This window comes from Bos taurus, chromosome 19 (assembly GCF_002263795.3).
Source record: "Bos taurus isolate L1 Dominette 01449 registration number 42190680 breed Hereford chromosome 19, ARS-UCD2.0, whole genome shotgun sequence".
NCBI lineage: Eukaryota > Metazoa > Chordata > Mammalia > Artiodactyla > Bovidae > Bos > Bos taurus.
The window spans coordinates 61,526,390-61,548,337 of record NC_037346.1 but is presented as its reverse complement, the minus strand read 5'-3'; the positions used below and the strand labels follow the sequence as shown (position 1 = coordinate 61,548,337).

Genomic DNA, 21,948 nt, shown 5'->3' with positions numbered 1-21,948 from the left:
GATCCACAGCAGCAACAAGAGGCTGAGCACAAGGAGAACGGGGGAAGGAGAGCAGCCTGAGATGGAGATGAGCCGGTCCTGGTACAGATTTGCCAAATTCACTTTCCACCTACTTTTCTTTCTTTTTAATTTTTTTTTAATTGGAGTATAGTTGATTTTGGACTTCCCTGGTGACTCAGAGGTGAAGCATCTGCCTGCCAATGCAGGAGATGTGGGTTTGATCTCTGGGCCAGGAAGATCCTCTGGAGGAGGAAGTGGCAACCGACTCCAGTGTTCTTGCCTGGACAATCCCACGGAGAGAGGGGCCTGGTGGGCCACAGACCATGAGATCACAAAAGAGTCAGATGAGACTTAGAGAATGAGCAACAACAGTTCAGTGGTTTATGCAGGATACTATCAGTTCAGTTCAGTTCAGTCGGTCAGTCGTGTCTGACTCTTTGCGACCCCATGAATCGCAGCACGCCAGGCCTCCCTGTCATCACCAACTCCCGCAGTTCACTCAAACTCATGTCCATTGAGTCAGTGATGCCATCCAGCCATCTCATCCTCTGGCGTCTCCTTCTCCTCCTGTCTCCAATCCCTCGCAGCATCAGAGTCTTTTCCAATGAGTCAACTCTTCGCATGAGGTGGCCAAAGTACTGGAGTTTCAGCTTTAGCATCATTCCTTCCAAAGAAATCCCAGGGCTGATCTCCTTCAGAATGGACTGGTTGGATCTCCTTGCAGTCCAAGGGACTCTCAAGAGTCTTCTCCAACACCACAGTTCAAAAGCATCAATTCTTCAGCACTCAGCTTTCTTCACAGTCCAACTCTCACACCCATACATAACCACTGGAAAAACCATAGCCTTGACTAGACGGACCTTTGTTGGCAAAGTAATGTCTCTACTTTTTCAATATGCTATCTAGGTTGGTCATAACTTTCCTTCCAAGGAGCAAGCGTCTTTTAATTTCATGGCTGCAGTCACCATCTGCAGTGATTTTGGAGCCCAGAAAACAAAGTCAGCCACTGTTTCCACTGTTTCCCCATCCATTTCCCATGAAGTGATGGGACCAGATGCCATGATCTTTGTTTTCTGAATGTTGAGCTTTAAGCCAACTTTTCACTCTTCTCTTTCACTGTCATCAAGAGGCTTTTTAGTTCCTCTTCACTTTCTGCCATAAGGGTGGTGTCATCTGCATATCTGAGGGTATTGATATTTCTCCTAGTAATCTTGATTCCAGCTTGTGCTTCTTCCAGGCCAGCGTTTCTCATGATGTACTCTGCGTATAAGTTAAATAAGCAGGGTGACAATATACAGCCTTGACGTATCCCTTTTCCTATTTGGAACCAGTCTGTTGTTCCATGTCCAGTTCTAACGTTGCTTCCTGACCTGCATATAGGTTTCTCAAGAGGCAGGTCAGGTGGTCTGGTATTCCCATTTCTTTCAGAATTTTCCACAGTTGATTGTTATCCACACAGTCAAAGGCTTTGGCATAGTCAATAAAGCAGAAATAGATGTTTTTCTGGAACTCTCTTGTTTTTTCCATGATCCAGCTGATGTTGGCAATTTGATCTCTGGTTCCTCTGCCTTTTCTAAAACCAGCTTGAACATCTGGAAGTTCACAGTTCACATACTGCTGAAGCCTGGCTTGGAGAATTTTGAGCATTACTTTACTAGTGTGTGAGATGAGTGCAATTGTGTGGTAGTTTGAGCATTCTTTGGCATTGCCTTTCTTTGGGATTAGAATGAAAACTGACCTTTTCCAGTCCTGTGGCCACTGCTGAGTTTTCCAAATTTGCTGGCATATTGAGTGCAGCATTTTCACAGCATCATCTTTCAGGATTTGAAATAGCTGAACTGGAATTCCATCACCTGCACTAGCTTTGTTCGTAGTGATGCTTTCTAAGGCCCACTTGACTTCACATTCCAGGATGTCTGGCTCTAGGTGAGTGCAGGATATTATGGTGAGGCTGTAATACACTTGAGCTTGTGCTTGAGATGGAGGGCAGGAACTCCACCTGGACTGGGCTTTGAGAGGCTTTAGCAGGTTAAAAGGAGAAGGCAATGGCACCCCACTCCAGTACTCTTGCCTGGAAAATCCCATGGACAGAGGAGCCTGGTGGGCTGCAGTCCATGGGATTGCTATCAGTTGGACACGACTGAGCGACTTCACTTTCACTTTTCACGTTCATGCATTGGAGAAGGAAATGGCAACCCACTCCAGTGTTCTTGCCTGGAGAATCCCAGGGACGGGGGAGCCTGGTGGGCTGCCGTCTATGGGGTCGCACAGAGTCGGACACGACTGAAGCGACTTAGCAGCAGCAGCAGGTTGAAAAACCAGCACCCTTGGACTTGTGTATAGGTGAATTCACTGTGAAAATATTCCAAGGACTCTACCTAAAATTGCCTGCAAAGGGCAGCATTGTTCTTCCAGAGGTCTGTACCGGCATTCACAGGGCAGGAGGATAAGCCACAGGTCACAGCTCTAGCGCATTCAACCTTGAGCAGAGAGGCAGAGAGACAGAGAATATGTCTGGGCAGTTTGGTGATTAGGTAGATTTGTTCCTTCATTTCATTGCAGCAGTCCCCTGATGCTTCATGTGTAATAATAATATTGCACCTTTGCATAGCTGATCAACCAATGCCACACAATTATATATTGTTGAGCCTATCCTGAAATCGGCAGGACTTGACTGCTCCCGAAGGTTCTTCACTACAGGAAGACAGAGTGTGTCTCAGCAGAATTTTACCAAGTAAAGAGAATCTGGAACAGGCCTCAGTGTTCTGGGAAACATGCCAAGGATGGAACTTGAAAACATGAGTCAAGGCTTCGGAGCAGAGAGCCAGCAGCCTGCCCCGGACGTGACCCTGAAGTCCCGAACCTGGAGTGACCGGTCCATTTCCTGCGTGGGTCACGTTGGCCATGAAGAGAAACCACGTGGCTGCCACAACCTTGTCCTTCGGCCTGGAGCGGGCTGGCTGCCGCCCAGAGCTCTCGTCCCGTTGGTTATGAGCAGAACGATGCTCCGGTCGGTGCCGTTTCCTGGAGGCAAAGCTCAGAGGAGAGGTGCAGAGCGGTGCTGACAGGAGGCAAGTTGGCCAGTGCCTCACTGGGAGGAGAATCTGCCTGCGGCGGCTGGATGAGCTGAGCGGCAGTCTAGACAGAAGCGGACTGGAGTTCACCCAAACCCATGTCCATTGAGTTGGTGATGCCATCCAACCATCTCATCCTCTGTCGTCCCCTTCTCCTCCTGCCCTCAATCTTTCCCAGCATCAGGGTCTTTTCAAATGAGCTCTTCGCATCAGGTGGCCAAAGTATTGTAGTTTCAGCTTCAATATCAGTCCTATCAATGAACACCCAGGACTGATCTGCTTTAGGATGGACTGGTTGGATCTCCTTTCAGTCCAAAGGACTCTCAAGAGTCTTCTCCAACACCACAGTTCAAAAGCATCAATTCTTTGGCACTCAGCCTTCTTCACAGTCCAACTCTCACATCCATACATGACCACAGGAAAAACCATAGCCTTGACGAGATGGAGCTTTGTTGATAAAGGACCTTTGTTGTCCCTCTTAGAGAAACACAAGTGTCCTCAGATTAGGGCCCCACCTGACAACCTCGCTTAACTTGAATTAGCTCTTTACAGGCCCCACCTCCAAACACAGCCACCCTGGAGAATGGATCTATGAGTTTGTGGGGAACACGGTTCAGAACACGACCAGAAGCAGCAAGGAGAGCAGCAACAACGACTCAGCTGAGTAAGAATGTACCAGAAAACTGCATCGATTTCAAAGTGTTTATAGGATGGTCACTTGGATAGGTCACAGCATATGCAGACAGAAGAAAGTGGTACCTATAAAGTTCTAGCACTGTTCAGTAGACCCTCACATCATAAGAAACAGAAAACAAAAACATGCTTCAAAATTATCAGTTCAGTTCAGTCGCTCAGTCGTGGCTGGCTCTTTGCAACCCAATAGCCTAAAGCATGCCAGGCCTCCCCGTCCATCACCAACTCCCAGAGTTTGCTCAGACTCTCGTCCATCGAGTTGGTGATGCTATCCAGCCATCTCATCCTCTGTCGTCCCCTTCTCCTTCCACCTTGAATTTTTCCCACATCAGGGTCTTTTTAAATGAGTCAGTTCTTCACATCAAGTGGCCAAAATATTGGAGTTTCAGCTTCAGCATCAGTCCTTCCAATGAACATTCAGGACTGATTTCCTTTAGGATGGACTGGTTGGATCTCCTTGCTGTCCAAGTAACTCTCAAGAGTCTTCTCCAACACCACAGTTCAAAAGCATCAATTCTTCAGTGCTCAGCTTTCTTTATAGTCAAACTCTCACATCCATACATGACCACTGGAAAAACCATAGCCTTGACTAGACTGACCTTTGTTGACAAAGTAATGTCTCTGCTTTTTAATATGGGGTCTAGGCTGGTCCTAACTTTTCTCCCAACAAGTAAGTGTCTTTTTAATTTCATGGCTGCAGTCACCATCTGCAGTGATTTTGGAGCCCCCAAAATAATATTGCTTTATGCCATAAGGGTGGTGTCATCTGCATATCTGAGGTTATTGATATTTCTCCCGGCAATCTTGATTCCAGCTTGCGCTTCTTCCAGCCCAGCGTTTCTCATGATGTACTCTGTATATAAGTTAAATAAGCAGGGTGACAATATACAGCCTTGACGTATCCCTTTTCCTATTTGGAACCAGTCTGTTGTTCCATGTCCAGTTCTAACTGTTGCTTCCTGACCTGCATACAGATTTCTCAAGAGGCAGGTCAGGTGGTCTGGTATTCTCATCTCTTTCAGAATTTTCCACAGTTTGTTGTGATTCAAAATTGCAAGATGTGTTTTTTTAAAACTTTCCTCGACTTGATCATTCAAATTCTCAGTACGACCATTTTAACAGGTTTCACATTTCCTGTATCATCACAACAGATAAAACATGACTGTACAATCTGAAATCTGAGAAGTGACAGGAAAGGGAGATGAGTAAATTAAGAACAGGTGAAGAAGAAATGAAAAGAGCAAGCCTGTGCTGCCGTGAAATCGTTAGACTCCGCCTCCCCTACGGCAAACTGTCAGCGTCCGGCCTCACTTTGTACCTGTCGTTGGTTTACTCATTGTTTCAGTTCAGTCAGTTCAGTTGCTCAGTCGTGTCTGACTCTTCACAACCCCATGAATCGCCGCACGCCAGGCCTCCCTGTCCATCAGCAACTCCCGCAGTTCACTCAGACTCACGTCCATCGAGTCAGTGATGCCATCCAGCCATCTCATCCTCTGTCGCCCCCTTCTCCTCCTGCCCCCAATCCCTCCCAGCATCAGAGTCTTTTCCAATGAGTCAACTCTTCGCGTCAGGTGGCCAAAGTACTGGAGTTTCAGCTTTAGCATCAGTCCTTCCAAAGAGCACCCAGGGCTGATCATTGTTTAGTTTTGTCCAGCTCCTGTGAGCCTATGCTGCGTGCCAGACTCCTCTGTCTATGGGATTTCCCAGGCAAGAATACTGGAGTGGGTTGCCATACCCTTCTCCAGGGGATCTTCCCGACCCAGGGATCAAACCTGTGTCTCCTGCAGGTGAAATGTTTACCATTTAGCCACCTGCCTACTTAAAAAGGGAAAATGGTTAAGATTTTAAAGGTCAGAGACGTTTAAATTAATTTAAATTAATTTCTGTATCATTCTTAGAAACATAAAAATTCCCTAATCAGGTGCATTTTTAAAAAAATCTGCTGCCGTGTGAAACGCTGGGTTCAGTTGCTGTTTCGGAGGCTGCCTGGTCCGCTGAGCGTCAGTGCTCTGACCTTACTCCTTAGTCCCACTATCCATCATATTATTGAGAAAAGTGATGACGTGAGTTTCAAAAGCATTTTGAAATCATATCTGAGCCAAGGTATATTAACGCTATAAAATATGGTCTTAAAAATAGTGGATTTGGGCTTTAAGGCTCTTCCTGCAGGAGCTTCCACCTCACGGAGAGATCAACTTCCTCATCAGAATTGTCCCATTCCTGCTCCTTGCAGAGTTCCAGGAAAACCTGCAACAGAGGAAGAAATAAAGAGATGGGGTGACCACTGTTTCCTGTAGCCCCAAGTGAGTGAAGAGTGTGTGCACATATGGTATCTTTATATTCCGTGAAGAGTAAAGTGTTAGTCACTCAGTCATGTCTGACTCTCTGGGACCCCAAGGATTGTAGACTGCCAGGCTCCTCTGTCCATGCGATTCTCCAGGCAAGGATACTGGAGTGGGTTGTCATTTCCTCCTCCAGGGGATCTTCCCAACCCAGGGGTTGAACCCGGGTTTCCCACGTTGCAGGTGGATGCTTTATCGTCTGAGCCACCTGGGATGCTGTGGGATGTGTAAAATGGACCCACCTGCTCCAGGCTGCACTGGGAGAGGCTGTACTCCTCCAGGTCGAAGTTCTGTTTAACTGCAGAAGGATGGACGTGTATTAGAACTGCAAATGTCTTTCATTTATAAATTTGCCAAGTCATGTACCAAGGGCACACAGGGGCAGATCTTAAATACACAGGGTGGGTAATAAACTTGGATTAAATATGGGAATGCATGTTCACCAGGTGGTCCTCTCTCTCATCATCTTAGAGCTCGGGCAGAAGGGCCACAGGACTGAAAACAGGACGCGAGGTTCTGGACTGCCCACGCGGGTTGCGCTAAAGGCTGGACCACTGCCTCCAGCCGCTCTGCATCTGCCCTCACTCTCCTCCACTCTGCTCTCTGCTCCAGAGCCCGACTCGGTGGGCTCCTCCTGGGGGGTTCCGCCAGTGGAAAGCCCAGGAGGAGGCACAGAGAGAGAGGAGACGGAGCTTTTATCCCTCCATGTCCTCCCTGACCCCAGGCATGTCCTTTGATTCAAGGTCACTTCTTCCCTCAAGATGGCAGATTCTACCCGACTCTACTCCCAGGGTCCAGTCACCACCTCCTCTCTTCATCCCTTTGGACCTAAGAACGGGAACCGTGGTGTCAAGTCCAGCCTCAGGTGACTGCACTGTTCCCGGCACCTTGCCAAAGAGCCCCTTTATAAACAAAAGTTCCTGGAATTATCCTTTTTTAGTTTTTAAATGTATGGGTTTTTTTTTTTGGCTGCTTGTGGGATCTCCTCTGACCAGGAATCCAACCTGGGCACCCCTCACTGGAAGCTTGGCGTCACCCACCGGACCACCGGGGAAGTCAGTCCTACTTTTGAGTTCACTACCTTTTCCCACGTGGAGAGAAGAACCACGAGTGGAAAGAAGACCCTGGAGAGTCGCGATTTCTCGTGGACACTTAGTTACTAGACAACAGTTAGTTACTAGACCAGCATGGCCCCGGCCTCTAGAAGACCTTGTTGTTGCTGTTTACTTACTCAGTCGTGTCTGACTCTTGTGACCCCCATGGACGGTAGCCCGACAGTCTCCCCCATCTGTGGGATTTCCCAGGCAAGGATACTGCAGTGGTTGCCATTTCCTTCTCCAGGGGTTCTTCCCGACCCAGGGATCAAACCTGCATCTCCTGCATTGGCAGGCGGGTTCTTTACCAATGAGCTGCCTGGGAAGCCCCTAGAAGACCTACTAGACACCAACTATACCCCCAACCACACCATCAGCTGTGAAAGCCAAAAACGCAGGGAGCCCCATTTTATAGTGCTGCATTTTCACAAACCACGGGTGTGCGGCCGCCCCGCGCCTGTCGAGACCGTGGTGCTGCGTTCCCAGCGGCATTTCCTCACTTTGTCTTTCTGTGTCACATGTTGCTAATTCTCAAGATATTTCAAATGTACCATTCTATTTTTCATGCTGATCCGTGATCTTCCATATTATTATAAAACAAAGATTACCACTCGTTTAAGACTCAGATGGAGGCTCTCATTTTTTAGCAATAACATATTCTAAATTATGGCAACTAATTACAGTTTTTAGAAACAATGTTATCACACACTTAATGAACTATGGCACAGTGTAAACAGCCTTTTTTTTTTTGGAAGTGGACCATTTTTAAAGTCTTTATTGAATTTGTTACAATATTGTTTCTGTTTTATGTTTTGACTTTTTAGCCTCGAGGCATGCTGGATCTTAGCTTCCCTGACCAAGGATCGAACTTGCACCCCTTGCATTGGAAGGTGAGGTCTTAAACACTAGACTGCCAGGGAAGTCCCCTAAACATCACTTTTATATGCCCTGGGAAACCAAAACACTCATGAGACTTCCTTCATTGCAGCATTCAATATATAGTGATGTCTGGAACCCAACCCACAATACCTCCGAGGTCTGCCTGTATCCCCAGAAGTTGCCACATCACTGGCTGAGAACCTCTGGATTAAAACCTTACTATTTACTTATAGTATGTGAAGTGAAAGTCGCTCAGTCGTGTCCGACTCTTTGCGACCCCACGGACTGTATAGTCCCTGGAATTCTCCAGGCCAGAATACTGGAGTGGGGAGCCTTTCCCTTCTTCAGGGGATCTTCCAGACCCAGGGATTGAACCTGGCCTCCCGCATTGCAGGCAAATTCTTTACCAGCTGAGCCACAAGGGAAGCCCTTATCATATAATATAGTATAATGTCACATTTTAGGCCCATGTATTGATACTTCTTATGCTGGTTTTATGCAAGACTTGAATGTGATCGGTTTCCAGAGGCTCACTCGCAGCAGGCACTCTCACCTGTCTCTAAACTGAAGAAGGCATGTGATAAAGGGTGTACATCCTCAACAGGCAACTTGTAGACCACCAGGGAGGCGAACCTGGGGGCGAGGAGAGATAGCTGAGTTCAGGACCTGGAGGCACGGCCGCGAACGGGTGCCATGTCTGGGAAGGGGCAGCAGGCTCGTCCAGGGCTTGGCTGTGCGCCTGGAGCTACCGCAACATTGTGAACTCAACTGCAATCCAATATATAAAATAAATAAACAGGCCCTTGAAAGTTAAAAGAAAAGAAAAAGGAAGAATATTAATTCCCTCACAAGAATCAGCTTCCAAACCAGGACTTGGTTCTCTTATTTCCCTCCTGTGCTATCCCTTGGAATTGGATGTCTCAAGAGTTGACTCATTGGAAAAGACTCTGATGCTGGGAGGGATTGGGGGCAGGAAGAGAAGGGGACGACAGAGGATGAGATGGCTGGATGGCATCACTGACTCGATGGACGTGAGTCGGAGTGAACTCCAGGAGTTGGTGATGGACAGGGAGGCCTGGCGTGCTGTGATTCATGGGGTCGCAAAGAGTCGGACACGACTGAGCGACTGAACTGAACTGAACTACTCACTTAAGTCCTCATGATTCCCATATAGTTTTTTTTTTTTTTTTAAGGAATGAGAAGATGAAGCTTTTATATCTCGCCATCACAGAAAAACAGAACAAAGACCAGGACGAATCAGAATGAGCCCGCATTGACCTCTCTTGCCGAGCAGCCTGGGGGAAGATCCTCAGGACCTCGGCGTGCAGAGCCTCCAGCCGGGCCAGGCTCTTCAGCTTCATCTCCAGCAGGTAGTCTCTGCCGAACTTGCTCTTCAGATGCTGGATGGAGCCGATACACCTGGAGGTGAGAGGAGGGTCAGCCGGCAGGGGAAGCGAGGGGAAACCCACCGCTGGGGACACGGGGTCCTGGGACCAGGGCAGCCGGCCAGCCCAGCTCCACGCAGAGACCACCGTGTCAGGGGAGATGCCCTCACTCAGAGCGCGCCCGGGGACCCACCCACCTCAGGCTCCCGGACACCATGACGGCCACGCGGTCGCACACGGCCTCCGCCTCGGCCATGGAGTGGGTGGTCAGCAGGGCGCCCCTCGCCGTGTTTCTAACGGAGGCCCGGATCAGCTGCCTGAAGTGAGGCCAAGGAAAATAAACATCAACCAGTGGGGATGCTCCAGACGGTGTGAAAATAACATAACGGCGTTTCCACGGGCACTGATGAAACAAAGAGCGAATTCAGATTCACTCCTCAAAGACAGGAGGTTCGCAGGGACAACGGGCATGGAAAGAACCAAGCAAACAGGGTGTCTCACTCGGAGCAGGGCTTCAGCTGAATGCAGGGAATGATAGTAGGTACAAGCTTGTCTACAGGGACGCTGCATTTCAATAATATTTATGAGAAGGCAGTAGGAGGAAAGAGGAGACCTTATGTAAAAGCATGATGATAATGACATATGCCCCAAAGCCCAGAATGACAGATTTTAGAAAATTCTTCAAGTGATTGGAGAACATATTGAGTATAATCTATAACAAATTTTTGAATCATTATATTGTACAACTGAAACTAATATCATATTATACATCAGTTATACTTCAATAAAAGATTTTGTAAATAAGATAAAATGAATAATTTGCATGTCAAAAAAGAGAATACATGAATTTATTCTTCCCTCCATAAGAATTATGTATCGGGTGATGTTGCAAAAGATTTAAACTTAATAATAGATTGATCTGATTAAATATAAAAGTGAGTCTTGAATACTTCCTTGGAAGAGCTAAGATGAAAATGAAATTTTTAGAGTGAGGATTGAGTTACAATTACCTTTTTCTCCTTAATAAAAACTGGATGTGATATGACATCAGGATTTTTTTCTTCATACTGTTTTTTTCTGGTAATGTGGACATCTTTCCCTTTATAAACAACGGTTTAATTTTTTTTTCTTTTTTTATTGCGTCAAGGACATTTTTAGTGGGAAATTTCAGACTTCCAAATGACAACTGCAAAGCGGTTGCTTAGGTGCATTCATACAAGTGAGTCCAAGGGAAGGACATCTGTCAGCACAGGAAAAATCTCCACTCTCACCACTGGATCTAACACAACCAGCAGTGTTTTTGAGGGTCAGCCGTTACAGGTGACACACTCGCTCAGGGGTGCCCCTTCGCCCCTCACCACGTCTGCAGCTGCCCCTCGGGGTCCATCCCTGTGGTCGGCTCATCCAGGAGCAGCAGGCCCGGGCTCCCCAGGATGCTCAGCGCGAAGCTCAGCTGCAACAGAGAGGAGCCGCGTCGGCGCCAGCCTTGGGGTGCGCGGGGCGGGGGGCGGGGGGCCCTCCCTACCTTTCTCTTTGCCCCCTCGGGTAAGGCCTTGGCGGGGAGCGCCATCTGGTCCTGCAGCTTCAGGGCATCCGCCAGCCTGAGGGAAGCAGGGGGAGTCAAACCCACAGCACCCTGCTTAGGGAGGGAGATGCATGGGGGAGAACCAGCAAGTCAGAACAGATGCAGAGAGTTTAAATGAGGCTCAGAATGATCCTAAAAGTGAAACCACCTAGGGTGTTTTATGAACCCTTCTTGGCAGCCAGACTCATATCTGCAGTGCCTTCTTTCTGTACTGAGAACAGTGAGTATATGATCCTATATGATCGTGCAAAGATCCTGCAATCCCACACTAGGGCAGACATCCAAAAAAGACAAAAACTCTCAATCTGAAACCATACATGCGGCTCTATTCACAGTAGCCAGGACATGGAAACAGCGCAAATGCCCATCAGTGCTCAACTGGGTTAGGAAGGTGTGGTGCACACAGCAATGGGAGATTACTCAGCCATAAGAAAGAATGAAATATTGTCACTTTCAGTAATGCACATAGGTCGAGAGAAATTAGTGTGAAGTAAGTCAGACAAAGGCAAATAGTATATAATGTCACTTATATGTAGAATCTAAAAATATAATACAAATGATTCCATATACAAAACAGAAATAGGCTCACAGAGCTAGAGAAACAAACTTACGGTTACCAAAGGGGAAAGGGGTGAGGGGCGGGATAAATCAGGACTTTGGGTTTAACAGATACAAACTACTATACGTAAAATAGCTATGCAACAAGGGTTCGCTGTATAACACAGGGGACTGTGTTCAGTATCTTGTAATAGCCCATGATGGAAAAGAATCTGAAAAAAAATATGGCTGAGCCACTTTGTTGTATACCTGAAACTAACACCGTATTGTAAGTCAACTATACATCAGTTAAGAAATAATAACGCGTGGCCTTTTTCTCTCCAGGCTTAAAGAGAGCAAAAACACTGAACTGGGGTCTAGACGATCAACAAGTATGGAGCTATCAGCCCGCCTCATCCTGTGTGAAGGTGTCTCAGCCCAGGTGGGGAGCAGGTGATGCCCCGCAACGCACCTGGTGATAGCAGCCGCGGCGTCCGCCCTCTGCAGCCCTTTCACAGCGGCCGACACCTCGAGGTGCTCCCTCACCGTCAGGCCGGGCCACAGCGCGCTCTCCTGGGGGCAGTACCCCAGGAACCCCGGGGGCACCCCTCCGCTGCCCCCTGCGAGCAGCACCTGTAGAGACAAGGTCATTCTCACATTCCCTCCAAAACCATGTGTGTAGGCACTGAGCGTTATTTCAGTGGTGTCCTCCTGCTCACACAGGGCCAAGAGTCCAGAAGTGAGCGGGTGATCGCTGGCTCTGGGGAAATGATGGTTGAAAACAAAAAGGCAGACCCTCCACACTGTTGCAGGACAGGTCCTCTATCACAGTTTGGACTTCCAAGTCCATGAAAGAATTCAAGTCGCTTATTTGGTTGTCCAATTGTTGTTTAGTCACTAATCGTGTCTGACTCTTTGTGACCCCACGGACTCTAGCCCTCCAGGCTCCTCTGTCCATGGAATTTCCCAGGCGAGAATACTGGAGTGAGTTGCCATATCCTCCCCCAGGGGATCTTCCCGATCCAGGGATCCAACCGAGTCTGTCTCCTGCATTGGCCGGCAGATTCTTTACCACTGAGCCACCTGGTAAGCCTGGCTGTCCAATGCTTGACTTCATTTACTGATCCAAACATCCATAGGAGCAGGTATTTATTGAAGACTCTGTTTTTCCAAAGTTAAAACTGTTACAATTACGGGGTATTTCACAAGTATATTGTGAAGATTAAATAAGCTAGTCTTTTCCAGCCCTCCTGCCAGGGGACACGTGGCCCGTACGGAGACGCTTGTGTTGTCCTGATGGAGAATCTAGGGGGTTGAGGCCAAGGATGCTGCTAAATATCCCACAATGCACGGGACAGCCCTTCATAATAAGAATGATCTGGTCCAAAATGACACTGGTGTCAGACTGTTGACCAACCACTGTGCCAAAATGGAATAAAGGCTTAAAAGCATGGATGGACCTAGAGATTGTCATACTGAGTGAAGTAAGACAGACAAGGAGGAATATCGTATGACATTATGTGTAGAAGCTAAAAAGAAATGACACAAATGAACTAATTTAAAAACAGAAACCTCAGATACGCAGATGACACCACCATTATGGCAGAAAGCGAAGAAGAACTAAAGAGCCTCTTGATGAAAGTGAAAGAGGAGAATGAAAAAATTGGTTTAAAGCTCAACATTCAGAAAACTAAGATCATGGCATCCAGTCCCATCACTTCATGGCAAATAGATGGGGAAACAATGGAAACAGTGACAGACTTTATTTTTTGGGGCTCCAAAATCACTGCAGATGGTGACTGCAGCCATGAAATTAAAAGACACTTGCTTCTTGGAAGGAAACCTGTGACCAACCTAGACAGCATATTAAAAAGTAGAGACATTACTTTGCCAACAAAGGTCCATCTAGTCAAGCCTATGGTTTTTCCAGTGGTCATGTATGGCTGTGAGAGTTGGACTGTGAAGAAAGCTGAGCACTGAAGAATTGATGCTTTTGAACTGTGGTGTTGAAGACTCTTGAGAGTCTTTTGGACTGTTGGACTGCAAGGAGATCCAACCAGTCCATCCTAAAGGAAATCAGTCCTGAATATTCACTGGAAGGACTGATGCTGAAGCTGAAACTGCAATAACTTGGCCACCTGATGCAAAGAACTTACTCATTGGAAAAGACCCTGATGCTAAGAAAGACTGAAGGTGGGAGAAGGGGACGACAGAGGATGAGATGGTTGGATGGCATCACCGACCCGATGGAAATGAGTCTGAGTAAACTTGGGGAGTTGGTGATGGACAAGGAAGCCTGGCGTGCTGCAGTCCGTGGGGTCACAAAGAGTCGGACACAACTGAGTGACTGCACTGAACTGATAAATAGAAACAGACGCACAGATGCAGAAAAAAACTTACGGTCGCCAGGGGGATGGGCTGGGGGAAGGGATAGTTAGGGAGTTTGGGATGGACACACACACGTGGCTATGCTTAGAGTGGATAACTGACAAGGACGTGCTGTACAGCACAGGGGACTCTTCAGTGTTACGTGGCAGCCTGGATGGGAGGGGAATCTGGGGGAGAAGGGATACATGTGTATGCGTGGCTGAGTCCCTTTGCTGTTCACCTGAAACTATCACAACATCATTAATTGGCAATGTGAAATAAAAAGATATTTTCTAAGTTTAAAAAAAGAGAAGATAAAAAACAAGCATCCTGGCCCTCCAAACCCCAACATGTCCCCAGGGCCAAACCTGAGAAATCCTGAACTAAGGTAAATGGAAACTTCTCAGCACTAGTCTGGAACACAGGAATCAATAAATACATGCATTTATTATTTTTATGGGCCGGATACCGTGCCATATAATAATAACAACAGGTATGTGTACCAGTGCTTACATTTTCTGTGTTTTAAATTATTTTGGCCTCAGAAAAACCCGACCTGACTGGGGGGTCAGCTGGATGGTCCTGTTTCACACATGAGGAAACAAACAAGCCTCGTTTGTTGGAATCGTGCAGGAGGCCGTTTGAGGTGGAGCTGGGAGTGGGAACTGGGGCCTGCCCTGGGACAGCAGGCCCGAGACGTCAGGGCTGTGTCGTCTCTGCCCGGGACTGAGGAGGAGAGCCCTCACTAACCTGGCCTCCTAGAACTTTCAGTCTAGAGAGAGAAACAGGAAACACATCAGCAAGCACGCCATATGAGTGAATCGCAGCGCCTGCTGATCGCTTTCAGGGCAATAAAGGTGTTAGCCCCGAGTGTCACAGGGAAAGGCCTCTGGGGATGTGGATTTTAAAGTGATGAGAAGGAGATGAGCAGACACTCGAAGAGCCGAGGGCAGAGCGCTCCAGCCCCCGGGAGAGTCCACCCCAGGGTCTCACAGTGGGAAGACCACCAAAGGCTAGTGGCAGCCAAGGTCATCAACGGAGCCCAGACCCTCCAGGGCCTTTCGCGGCCCCGGTGAAGGTTCTGCACGCACTCCGGCTGCGGGGTTATAAGCAGGGTGATGGCACGAGCACTTCCGCATTTTTCTAAGGACCACCCTGGCTGCCGAGGAGTGAGAGGGCAAGGGAGACCAAGGGCACCATCAGCTTCTCGTGGTGAGCATGCTCTCTGGCCTTCGCCTTCTGACCAGTGTCAACAGCGTCTGCCCTCCAGACGTGCGATACTGTGGGTCTTCCTTGGTGGCCTGGGGGCTGAGACTCTGCTCCTAACGTGGGGGGCCCAGGTTCAATCCCTGAACCTGGGATTGCGCCCTATAACTTCAGGTTCAATCCCCGAATCCCTGTTTGATGCTGCAACTAAGAGCCATTGCAGATAAATAAATAAATATTATTAAAAAAAGAACAACAAAAAAGACAAAGTTGCAATCCTTCAGTCCTCTGTCCATTACTTTACACAACTTGGCCCAGGCACAGCACCCCACTGTATTCATATACTATTGTGGTTTTTTGCTTTGGAACATGGACAATTTTCCACTAATCTAAGAGTTCTATTTTCTGAATAAATCCTGGATCTTGGCAGTCTGATTCAGCAAATTCTCAGGATACATAAGTTTAAAAAAGAAAAAAAGAAAGACTTTTGACCGTGAACAAAGCTCATGTTTGTCCGAAATGTTTCCTGTGAGTGCGTCTACTTTTCACTCAGTAGAAGGCATAGAATAGATAACACATAGGCTTTGGTGCCTAACTATTTTTGGAATTAAGGGGAGACATTTTTCATTAATCCTCTTCATTCAATGCATAAATAAGAATGATTAATAAGAAAGGACCAGATATGTATTTTTGAGATTGGCATCTGCAGTCACTGGGAACGCTTCTTCTGGCAGCACTGACGAGCGTATTTCCGAGTGTTTACTCACCTGCCCTGCGGTCGGTCTCGTGTCTCCAGTTATCATCTTGATGGTTGTGCTTTTACCAGCTCCGTTGTGTCCCAAGAGCCCTATGACTTCCCCTGAAAGAAACAGGTACACTCAGAATTATCCTTGCAAATTGTTACAATAAAAGTAACACAAATGCTCTTTCATGGCTCACCATGTGTCAAACCATAGTCATTATTTCACTTATTCTTCGCACACACACCTGAGTGCTGTCACTAGCTTCATTTTGCAGGCAAGGAAATGGAGATGCAAAGAGAATTGAGAATAAAATGACCAGGGTCATGCAGCCAATCTGAGGTTGAGCTGGAATCTGAAGCGCATTTTGCATTTAACCAACACGCTGCAGAACATGCTATTTGTGAGGATGGATGCACTGCGGTACCCCAGGGGGTTCCTTCCTGGGAACGAAACCCTGTTGTGAAATTAATTATATTACTTAAAAAATAAGCCCAGCCTTCTTAACAGAAGGACCGCCTCCTTTTTGGTCATTGTTCTCATCGTTGCTTTTTTCTGTGTGTCTGTCTGAATGGAACAGAACTGTCTTCCTATGCAAGGAAACACCATTGTAATTATAGCTGAGATTTTCCACAGGCTGGCTCGGCCGTAGCCTGTGGAGGAGGGCTGGCTGCCCTCCGGGTTCATCTGCAGACAGTCCCGGATTCAGACCCTCCCAGGCCCTTCAGGAGACCTCACAGTTACGGGTCAAGACGGCTCTGCCAGCAGAACGACTGGTTCCCACCTTTTTTCACGCAGAAAGAGACGTTTCTTGTGGCTACTTTTTTCTTCCTCTTGGCAAAACAGTTTTTCTTTCTGCCTGCATATTCCTTCCGTAGACAGCTGGCCACAATGGCAGGTTTCTGGAAAGGCAAGGAAAGTCCGATGCAGCTTCATTCTCACCGTGAAACGAGCACGTGTCCCCTCCTCCCCGGGTCCAGATCTCTCCTGCTAGATGCCATGAGTCAGACCAGCCCTCCCCCTAGAAACTGCCATTTTCCAGCAAACTGCCCCAGTCTCGTACATCCCTTCAGGGAAAAGCATCTGTACTGCAGCACACGATTCCTGCTTGCTGTTCCTCCGAAAACTGGAATAGAGACATCCACCCAACCAGTAGGTCTGTGAAGAGGTGTGTTCATGTACACACACCCACAGGCACACAAACACACACATAGACACACAAACAGACGCATCCGGGCACACAAAGACATACACACCTCAGAGGAACTCTCTGCACTGAACTGCAGTGAACTGTACTCAGTTTAACGTCTCGCTTTGGTTTTGTGATGATTAGCTTTATTTGCCAAAACTACGACTCTGAAAAAGGCATGAAGCAGTCAGTGTGTGTGTGTTTCCTCGGTTCTCCCATCTTTGTGGGCACTGCATACTCACAGAAGTCAAACGATGGGCTCCATGTGTAAGGACTAAAGAACCTCACGTGTTTTCGGAAAAGACAGACTGCGCACTGGCCCCCCTGCCCGGACAGAGTCAAGTGCCCTATGTGTGATTTCACGGCTCTACCTCCTCCGCGTCCGGGGCGGCCACGGCGTCTGCTGTTCTCCTTCTTTCCGTCTGGACATCTTCATCCTCCCCTTTGGGTTTCTCTGGGTTTGCAAAAACAGCACTGCTCCTTGGCGAAATTCTAAAAGCAAAACAGTGCAAATCTAAGAGGTTTCCAGCGGGAAACGTGCCCCCAAATGGTGAATTTTGTATGTACTGCGATCAATTATTTGGACAGATTGAGTAGCTGTGGGGCTCCCTTTGTGGCTCAGATGGTAGAGAATCCACAGCAGACTCTCAGTTTCCAGTCGACACTGTTCTCCTTTCAAACAGCCTTGCTCCCATCAGTGATGCTACTTTCGATTCAGCCTGGCTTTTTGCCTGAGCATAACGCTCCTTATCCGTCGTGACGTCTCTGGAAAAGGATTTGGAGGCAGGGCTGCCCGTGAAAGGAACCTAGGAACTGTAATTTTAGCACAGACACTTCAGAATTCTGAGGCTTTGTGGTAACACCAGACCAAAATGCTTATCATCGGAGGCATGACCTTCAGAACCCAGGACTCGGACTCACCAGTAACTGAGCACCGTCGCTTCTTGGGAATGTGTGTCAGAATTACCCTTTTCCGACTGCTACCAACCGAATCCGCTCCTCCATCGTCCCACACCTCTGGTTACGGCTGCTCCCAAACTTCCACTGGCAGCCGATGCCCTAAAACAGAGCTGTCTCCCTGCCCCTCTCCTGCTCTGCTCGCTTAAGCTGGACTTGAGCTTGATTCCTCTTCTGAGTAAGGCAAGGTTTTCAAAGCACATCTGTCTTCATCTTCCACCGTGTAACTTTCAAAACCCTCCCTAAGCTTCTCTACCCAAGACCCTCCAGTACCGAGCTTCCATTTTTCACGGTCCTGCAATACAGGCCTCCAAGTTCGTTCCAGCGGCCTTCTCAAATCTGCAGAAGGAGGTGTTTTTTCCAACTTTCATCCTTTCGCTCAGCTACTCCTCCTTCCTGGATGCCTAGACTTATCCAACTGCTTACATAGATGTGCCCAGGCGTTGGTGATGGACAGGGAAGCCTGGCCTGCTGCAGTCCATGGGGTCACAAAGGTCGGACACGACTGAGTGGCTGAACAACAACTCTACACAGTCCCTTTAGAACAATTCTACACAACACTTTCTATGCAATTAATTAGACATATTAAAATGTCTTTAAACAATGAGTATTAAAATAAGACGCGAAATAGTATTTGAATTTTCTTAACCTGAACACAGGATCCTTTCTCATTGGTTTCTTCCTAAATTTCATTTCCAGACATCGTAAGATAAAGAGGAAAATGAAGAAATGAAGGTAAGGCTGGGGAGAGAAAGACAATCACCATGAGCATCAGTACAAGAGCAACTCCCATATTGGAACTGATTTAAGGAGCTTGATCATGTACAAGGTTTTTAAGGATTTGGTAACATTTTCACAAGATTGAAAGATAATATCATTAATATTTTATGAAGCTCTCCTAGTCTGTGTTACTGTACTTAAGAGAAATCATGACAGAAATAGTAAGCTGGGCTTCCCTGGTGACTCAGTGGGGAAGACTCTGCCGGCCAGCGCAGGGGACATGGGTTCGATCCCTGATTTGGGAAGATCCCACATGCCACAGGGAAGCTGAGCCCGGGAACCACAGCTCACTCAGTTCTGGAGCCCCGTGCTCCACCACGAGAGAAGCCGGGGCAGTGAGGAGCCCACACAGCACAGCTAGAGCGCGGCCCCAGCTCTGCAACAAGAGAGAGCCCATGCAGGCTTCTCTGTTTATTTTTAAGTAAATAAATAAAATTATTGTAAGAAAAGAAATAATAATGAGTTGATACTAGCACTACCCACAGCACTGAGAGTTCGGGCTTCCCACTCAGTGTCAGACGATGAGTATTAACTAGTGGCCAGATGCCGGAAGTCAGGAATTAAAACTGTTCATTTAACACAGAGCATACAAAGCTGTCCCCTCAGGCAAGAACATTTAAATGAAAGCATCTTCTTACGATTAGCAATGTCAGAAATGCAACCTGCTGTTCTGAAGCCCCCAAGTAATCCACAGAGTCGGGAGAAATCTGTGAAACGAGGAGAAAGGGGTGTTTAGACGCACCTTGATCTGTGTGTGAATCTCTTCCCACAAAAAATGATGCCCATTAAACGACTCGCCTGCATTCTACGTGAGTTATCTTCTACATCGGGTAAGAGTCAGTTCCTAACTGCGCACCTTCCTTGCTTCCAAGGTCACTTGGCGACCTACCTGCCCACCTGAGTTTGGCTGTAGCTCAGATGCGTCTGTGCAGGAGTGAGCAGGATTTGCTCTGCTGGCAGAAACCTGGGTGGTGCTGTGGGACCCACTGAAGCCAAGGGCAAGACGTGCCTGGACCTTACCCCCTGCCCGCTGCCTTTCTCGCCACACCTGTGCTATAGAACCATCGCACTGCTCTGTCACGCGCTCCCCCTGCTCTGGGGAACACCTGTGACCGTCCCTCAGCCAGAAGACAAAGCTCTTCGCCTGGGCTTTCACCTGCACACGCTCAAAGGTGTGGTTTCCATCAGCACTATCTAAAAGGCCTCCCAGCGCTTTTGTGAATGAGGGGCAAAGGATCTGTTTTGTTTCTCGAGCCGTCTTTCCCAAGACTTCTTTTCTGAGCATCTTTAATCTGATGTAGTAAATCTCTAACCAACACAGCCATCCACCATCTAAGATGATTGTTTTCATATTAGATGACCTGCCAGGATCCTGACGTCATCTTGCTAACATCCAAGGACTGGATCATATGCAAAATCGACTTCAGGCTCCCTGGTCTTTGCCCTGTCTGCCACCAATTTTATTCTGAGCATCCTTTCTCTATAATTTGGAGTTGGTGACGCTCCCCACCACTCCTCTGTCCACAGACCCCCTCCTTATCTCCTCCCCTTCCTCATTCCCGAGCTTAGATGCCACGGTCCGTTGTCATGAACTCTCTTTATACAGAAACGCTGCCCCTGACCCTTTGCTTCATCAACTCATCTGGCAAAACCCTAACCCTGGTCAAACCTAATTCTCCACGTCTCCTGAGTTACACAAGAGAAGCAGACAAGATGACAGAAACTTAACTCTGCTGACTTCAGTTGGAAAGTAGGGTCGGGGGGGTCCTCTGGCACTGTCTCCGTTCTGCTGACCTGCCCTCTGAAATAATTTTTCACATCTTTTCTTCTACCTTCAAAGTCCCAAGACCTCCCTTCACTTCACTCAGATGATAATTTACCCTTTCTCCCTAAGAAAGGAGAATATTTCAGTTTCCATATGCTCTGGTCATTATCTTTTTTTTCCTGTGGCTTTTTTTTTTTAAATTGGACCCGGCAAAGATCAGTATCATCTCTTTACAATGTTGTGTTGGTTTCTGCCAGCCAATGGAGTGAATCAGCTATACGAATATGCATACATCCCCTCCCTGTTGATCCACCCCCCTCCCCAGCCCACCCTCTAGGTCCTCACAGAGCACTGAGCCGACCTCCCTGTGCAGCTTCCCGCTAGCTCGCTGTCCTATGCGCGCTGGTGTGTACTGTCAACGCCACTCTCTCGACTTGCCCCACTCTTCCCGTCCCACCACCGCCCCGCCTCTCCGTCTGCGTCTGGAAGACTCCCGCTTTAGTGACAGGAGCCCTCCCACCCCACACAGCTTGTGCTCTCTATGCCATCTTTTCCCAGATCTTCAAGGACTTGGCTTCCAAGCTACTCCATCTTTCTTTCATCTAAATTTCTCTCACATCAGCACAGAATCTCCTTTCTTAAACCTAAATCTAATCTCACTCATCCACTCTTCCATCTCAGTGCTACTCTTTTTAGCAAAGCTCCTAGAACTATGTGTCTATGACCACCTCACTAGCTCTTCACTCTGCATTATATACTAAGCTCGCTCCTTCTAAGCTTTGTGTCCACCCTTCCACTGAAACCTGTCTTGTGAACATCACCAAGGACTCTAATCTGGTCCAGCCCAGCAGTTTCTTCTCAATTATCATCTTTCTAGACCGCTCATTAGACGAATCCCTCCATCCTTTTTGAAGTATGCTTTGTTGCCATCCGACACACATCCTTATTTACCCTACGTGTTCAGGGTGGGTTTGAGAGATGAGATTCTGGTGCACAAATTTCCTCCTTTTTTTCTCATCCCTCACAGGCTCCTTCTTAAACTGATTTGTGGAGTCCTCCTCTTCCCAATCTTTAAAGTTTGTAGTTCAAAGCCAAACGCTTCATTTTCTTTTCAATCTAACAACGCTTACTCTGTAGATTATACAAGCTAGTCCTGTGGCTTTAAACATCACTCACAAGCATGTGAATCTCAGGGGTTCAGCTTTTGTTTTGAACACACACACTGAGTTTCAGGCTCCTATGTCAAGTGACCACTTGCCATTTCCCACCGCACGTCTCTGAGGAACCTTAAACTTCGTGTGTCTGGAATGAATAGCAAAAGGGCATCTCTGCCACCTCCCAGTAGGCCCTTTGCC

At 47.6% G+C, this 21,948-nt stretch overlaps 1 protein-coding gene across 1 annotated transcript in view; it reads right to left on the bottom strand.

Moving 5' to 3' along the window:
- Nucleotides 1-3,762: 3,762 nt before the first annotated feature.
- Nucleotides 3,763-21,948, bottom strand: part of ABCA9 (ATP binding cassette subfamily A member 9) — a 56,381-nt gene continuing 38,195 nt past the window's right edge. The window contains 13 exon segments of the mRNA NM_001434972.1: nucleotides 3,763-6,014; nucleotides 6,352-6,407; nucleotides 8,636-8,715; nucleotides 9,361-9,501; nucleotides 9,665-9,784; nucleotides 10,826-10,920; nucleotides 10,993-11,068; nucleotides 12,062-12,222; nucleotides 15,930-16,021; nucleotides 16,687-16,804; nucleotides 17,463-17,583; nucleotides 18,698-18,789; nucleotides 19,467-19,535. Of these exon segments, the coding sequence (NP_001421901.1) occupies nucleotides 5,919-6,014; nucleotides 6,352-6,407; nucleotides 8,636-8,715; nucleotides 9,361-9,501; nucleotides 9,665-9,784; nucleotides 10,826-10,920; nucleotides 10,993-11,068; nucleotides 12,062-12,222; nucleotides 15,930-16,021; nucleotides 16,687-16,804; nucleotides 17,463-17,583; nucleotides 18,698-18,789; nucleotides 19,467-19,535 (1,317 nt within the window). The 3' untranslated portion in view covers nucleotides 3,763-5,918.